The sequence below is a fragment of the Etheostoma spectabile genome, chromosome 5, assembly GCF_008692095.1.
Source record: "Etheostoma spectabile isolate EspeVRDwgs_2016 chromosome 5, UIUC_Espe_1.0, whole genome shotgun sequence".
Taxonomy (NCBI): domain Eukaryota; kingdom Metazoa; phylum Chordata; class Actinopteri; order Perciformes; family Percidae; genus Etheostoma; species Etheostoma spectabile.
The window spans coordinates 6085254-6091421 of NC_045737.1; the positions used below are offsets into that span (position 1 = coordinate 6085254).

Genomic DNA, 6168 nt, shown 5'->3' on the forward strand with positions numbered 1-6168 from the left:
TCTCTCTCTCTCTCTCTCTCTCTCTCTCTCTCTCGCTCTCTCTCTCTCTGGCACATACATACACACACAGATAGGCAGTGGGTGAGTGGCGGACCCTGTCGTGTGGAGTGTATTGAAGAGAGGAGAAGAGGGGAGCAAAGCGGCAGACTCTACCATGCCAGTGCAGAGAGAAAGGCTGGAGCGCTGTCTCTCTCTCTGTCTCTGGAGCCGGTGTCCTCTGCTGTTGCTTGGACTGTTCTCTCTTCACACACAAGCACACGGTGAGTTACTGCTAAACTTTTTCTACTCCTCAACATTGTGGCTGTTTTTGCTTAGTTTTGCTGTGAAGTTGCTCTGATGCAACTGATTCGCTTTAAACACTTTGAAAACTTCTGTTGTTGTAAGTTCTTCTTCTCCTTACTACAAACAGTTGTGGTGTTTTTGTTCTCTCAACTCTGTGTTTCACACCTTGAGTCGTATATATAGTGTGGATACATGTGTGTTACTTTAAAAAAAAGATGCAGCTTAAATCTGTGCTCTGCAGTGTCTGTAGTCTTTAAGGTACTTGCAATGACGAGGCTCCAAAACCTAGCAACTGATGTAGACATGATCCTCAACAGAAGACATATAAGACATATGATGCTTTACATCTGGAAATTAGTCATGTTTAATGCTACGTGTCTGTATCACAGCAGTATGTGTAGGATTTTGTAAAAGCAAGCGGCTCGAAAAAGTCTCAGCTGAGATTCAATCTTTTTCATTTTATTTTCCAATCGTCAAATTATAGGGTTTTTGTAGAGCAAGCTCTTGGGTTTTGCTTTTTTGTTTGACTGATAACAATGAATTTAAGACAAGAAGTACACTATTATAGCACAAATATGTTTTAATTGCATACCCATATAGTAATTCAGCAAGCATTACTGCTCTACTAACTATACAAAAATAAATTGAGTTATTGCGAGTTGCAGTGTGGTCAGTTATTGATTATGTGATCACTTTCAATTTCACACAATTTTAGAAGTTCTACAGTTGCTTTGAAATGCAGTTTCATATCTTCAATCACAGTGTGTTTGCCGTTTCCTTCAAACAGACAGAGAGATACAGTGTATTGTCACAGGCGGACATTGTTACCGTCAGCTCCATCAGCCGCTTTGTCTTTGACCATGTTTGGTATCTGGAGTGTGATTGGCGAGGTGTTGGCGAGTGAACGTGTCGGATTTAACAGTCTGTTATGTGCCGTGATGTGTGTCATTAAGGTTTGGCCCTGTGCCTCTGTTGTTTTTGCAGCATATAGGTTAAACCATGGCATTTTGTAGATTATCTTTATTCCAAAAGTCGAGATTTTATATATGTTTTACTGTTCATTTCAGAATAAAGGGTTGGACAGTGTTTCTTATGAGTGATAGTGTCTGTGCCATTTTTATTTTCTCTCTTTGTTGTTGGTCTATTTAAAGTCATTGGAAATTGTTTCAGCTGGGAGCCCTGATGTTAAGCCAGCAAAGGCTCATACCTCATACTCAGTGTGCTACGTGCTGAGGTCGTCCTGCGAGCTCTGGCTGCATGTCCACCCCTCTTTCTCATCCATCTTTCCTGTCATTGTCTCAGGCTGAGTCGGCTTTCCTATGGAGTCCATGCTGTGTTTCTTTAGATTTGCTCGCAGATGCCGTATTATCATTTAAAACCAAACCTTCAAAGGAATAGCAGGCATTTTGAATACCATGAACATGTAAGCATTTGCACTGCACTTAAATTTCACAATTTCAGACTTAGACTGCTCTGTCCAAGAAGCTGAGAACAGTTGCCAAACAAGACATATGTGAAATCTGACGTGAAGTTGGACTTCTACCAATCGAGTTCATATTATATTAGAAAATGTAACATTTTGTATTGCTGCAACTGCTGCAAATGGGACGTATAATACATCTCATAAGTGCAGTTTTGGCTCTGGTATCAGGTGGGATATGTAATGTTTCATTCCATTTAAATCTCAGTGTAATATTAATGTGCCGTCTGTAGACTAGTGAAACAAGACGAGTACTCACTGAAAACAATTTGTTTATCTGAGGACACGTTTCTTTAGCCTTCATCTCCATTTTCCCAAATTATTGCTAGAGGTGCTCTAACACTCTTTGCTCAGTCTCGATGAAGTAATTAATCAAAAGCAAGAAAACTGTTAAACTCTAAGAATTTTGCTATGTTTTGTACTAGATAAGAGCATTCTCAAAATCCCTAGGTATGAATAAAAAAAGAACAACTTGTGCACACATTTCAGCTTGGATTTTTTCGGTTTCTAGCTAACTAAACAAACCGGCCCTCAGCAAAATGCCCAGAGTGTAAATTTGAAAAACAAACCGTTTATCATTTATTTCTTACTGTAAATGCCAGTTCCAAATAGTTGAAAGTGCCTAAGGCCTTCTGGCAACAACCTCATTCAGCCTCATTCATTGGTTGACACACAGGTGATGGATTGCCCTGAATTAGATTCTGTGACTGTAACTGTGACTCAACAGGCAAATATTTATTTTCTGAAAAACTGTATGAAGATATAGCAGGTAGCGAGAGCTGTTTTTATGTGTGTGGATTATCTGTACTTCACTTTCTCTTTTCCTCACTGTATTCTCCATCTTCCTCACCACTCTAAAACAACACACGGATGCTTGGTAGGCCCTTGGCCAGCTAGTGTTTCCTGTTATAGCCACAGGTGAACTGGAGTCATTACAGGTTTTAGACAGGCGGTAGACAGCTACCGTGTTGTGTCTGCATGCTTAGTTTTCCCTACAGCATGTCTAGGCCCTTGACTCAAACAATGTGATGAACGATGTGTTCATTATTCTTCAAGGAGAAATGAGAGCATAGGGAATGCACACTTTATAAATCACACACACACACAAACACAGATCCTCTTGTCCTTCCACCTACGCCAGGCTGCAGCCTTCAGTGTGAGTTCTGGGAAGTGAGGAGTGAGCATGATAGCTTACATTTCATTGTCCTTGGTGGAAATAAGCACCACTGTATCAGTTTTCACAGTCAAAGCTCTGCCAGTTGCTTGGCTTTTGTCACTGCCCGCTAATGAGACTGTGTTGCTTGCTGCAGAATTTCAGGTTTTGTTTTAACAGAATAAAGCACCCACGCGTTTCTGAGTCAAAATAATCGATTCACACATGGTCTTGTTTAACACTGTGTTCTTTGAGTACTGAGAATGTGCAATACCTCTCTACAAGTCGCATCTCATAGCAATCTGCTTCTGGTTTTACAAGATTTGACCAAATTTGTGTACTACATTGCTTTCTCTCTCTCTCTCTCTCTCTCTCTCTCTCTCTCTCTCTCTCTCTCTCTTGCTCTCAGGTTTTTACTAAGTTGATGTATTCACACAAGGACATATTTCCTTTAAACTGTTTTCCCGCCCTGGGTGTAAAAAAAGGCGTAATGGAGACTCTTAATGTTGAATGCTGTGGTGTCTGTTGTTAGTTTTTGAGAACAGTATGCTGTGGAGGTAATACACAAGACAATCTGCATGCTCTATTTGCATCCATTGTCACCTGCCAATGAAATTGATGCATCTCATCACCTCAAAAGCATTCAGTAAAGTCTATTTAGAGACAAAAGTGGTGAGGATTCACATGCGGGTACTTAATTCTCCCAATGTCATTGACATAACTATCAGCTGACTCAGACACAAAAAAGCAGTTTTCAGAGACGAGAAACAGAAGGCGTGAGAGCTGACTCGCTGTACCAAACTGCTAGTAGAGCTTTAAAGCTTCCTGACAGGATGTGTTGTGTTCCCTCGCTGGGAACTGATACCTCATCACAAGTAGCGATGTGCTGGCTATAAAGCTGAAATGCAGAGTTTGTTGTAAACAAATTGTTGGTGTCCTGAGGTAAACTCACATCTTAGATTTAGCCTTTTTGATGTTCTCTGTGTGATGTCTGACACACACACAGCAGGGGCCACAAATCGTGGTCTGCCCCAGGGAGTTTGTGAACGGGTGAGGGTTAACAATGTGGGACCCAAAAGGCTAATGTGGTGGCAGGAATTGAGGATATAGGGGTTAAGTGACAAAGCAATGACATAAATATGAGCCCCTGATATGCAGTATTTGACACAGCTCTCTGTTTTGAGAAAATAAAAGTGATTTTGAAATTACCTCCAAAAGGTCATTTCAGTATGACATCCTGTAATGGATACAGATCCAGTAACTTCTGTCCCAGTCAGATTACAGGTCTGGCCTTGACTTCTTAAGACACAGCTGGAGCAGGGGACTGTGTGTGTGTGTGTGTTTGTGTGTGCGTGTGTGTATGTGCGCGCGTGTGTGTATGTGTGCGTTAGTAAGTTAGAGACAAATAATAACTTGTATGTATAAGAAAAGTTTTAGCAACAAAGATTTTTGGCATTTTCATTAAAAAAAACAACAAATGCGTCTATTTATGGGTGCAGGTGCCAGTTTGAACCCTCAGTCTGCCTTTCTGCCTAAAGCAGTAGTCTATATATAAATAGATATAAATAGGAAAAGTAGGTTTCAGAAAAACACCTTTTGCACACATTTCCTTGACGAATTACAACAGAAATATAGTTTACACTATGTAGATTGTACTCTGTTAGGCTGGAGCTAAAGTTTGCAGTAGTTTTACCCTACAGCTGTTGGGGATTTAAGAGTATTAATCACACGTTGTTTTTTACTAGTGAAGTTGTGGTTGTTATTGTGACGTACAGTCCTGATATTGTGTGAGCTGAGAGCTCTCCGCACAGTACAGTACAACACAATACGGTGATGGACAGATAACAGGTGAAGCAGAGCAAAGCATAGCTGGCTGTCACAGCCGCAGTGCACTGGGACTATAAGGGCTTAGGGTTTTCCACGCATTTGTACTCTCCCTCCATAATACCCACCTCTCCACCCACCCTTAGCCCCCTGGAACAATTTGTTTGGATGGAGAAGGGTGATTTGGGCAGAGAGTAACTGCACATTGTTTTTGTGTGTATGACTTGGTGTTTAAAGGTAAGACAGGTAATATAGATGAAAGAGGTGGAATGGTTGGCGTTTGAAGAACAAAAAGAAGAGAGAGGAGGATCCATGTTGGGGGCCTAAAAATTATACATTTTCCTTTTCATATAGATACACAGAAATGCATGAATTTAGATGTCAACATACAGCAAGTGAGATATTCACAACCTTATTCAATCAATCTGTAAGTTATATAAACAGCCTATTTAAATTATCCTTAAGTTAATGGTTTAAACCTGAGATCTTCAATGTTTTCAGACCGAGATTGCTTTCACCAGCTTATTAAAATGCACCGTCATGTTTTGTGTATATTACAAAATAAATCACCTTAAATAAATCACCTCATAACCCCGTGACCTTTCAAAGGTCATTTTATGTATATTCTGTGTATATGAATAAACAGTATGTATGTTAGTTAATCACATCACAGGGAAGAAAAACAAAGTAAGAGAGTGAAGGAATCAGCTACTTTATAATTTGCAATGAAAATGAATACATTCACAGGCTTCATTTGTGGCTGTCAGGATGCCCTCTTTTAGCCAAATGGCTTTGCAATACAGACAATCATCAAACACTATGATAGGTACTAAATGGCTGTCCAGATGGGAGTGGATGTTGAGTGTGTGAGTGAACGGTCCTAGTCGACAACATGTTTGTCCAGTGAGATATTACAGAGGAGGCCTGGAACCGCTGATGGGTGATATGTGACTTAGTTAATGGGAAGCTAATCACACGGAGGAGACAGTGGGACGCATACAATTGTAAACACATGCACACTTTTGCAAACACACAAAGCAGGCACACACACACACACACACACAGTGATACATGTAGAGATGTGTTCTCGTCAAGGATGTTAAGCAAATACACAGCAATGTCCACTTTGCACACGTTATCCACACATTAATAGGAAATGCATTAATGTCTTCCCATTGCGCACACAAACACACACACTTACATCCACACACACACACACACACACACACACACACACACACACACACATACATACACAGGCTAAATGGATGGAAAGTGACTGTTTAAGCCTGTGGAGATGACTGAGACGTCACAGACCAGAACTCTGGGAAATAAACACATGGCAGCTATAATGATAACACTATCAGACCTCCCTCTACTGTGTGTGTGTGTGTGTGTGTGTGTGTGTGTGTGTGTGTGTGTGTGTGTG

At 40.6% G+C, this 6168-nt stretch overlaps 1 protein-coding gene across 2 annotated transcripts in view; it reads left to right on the forward strand.

Moving 5' to 3' along the window:
• bmpr1ba (bone morphogenetic protein receptor, type IBa) overlaps positions 1–6168 on the forward strand; it is a 51950-nt gene that overhangs the window by 26170 nt on the left and 19612 nt on the right. Inside the window, exon 1 of one of the 2 annotated variants that reach the window (XM_032514914.1) lies at positions 7–260. The exons of the other annotated variant lie outside the window; for it this stretch is intronic. Coding sequence (XP_032370805.1) covers positions 155–260 — 106 coding nt within the window. The 5' untranslated portion in view covers positions 7–154. Of the gene's footprint in view, positions 1–6; positions 261–6168 lie in introns of those variants that run through there. 2 annotated transcript variants of the gene reach the window in all.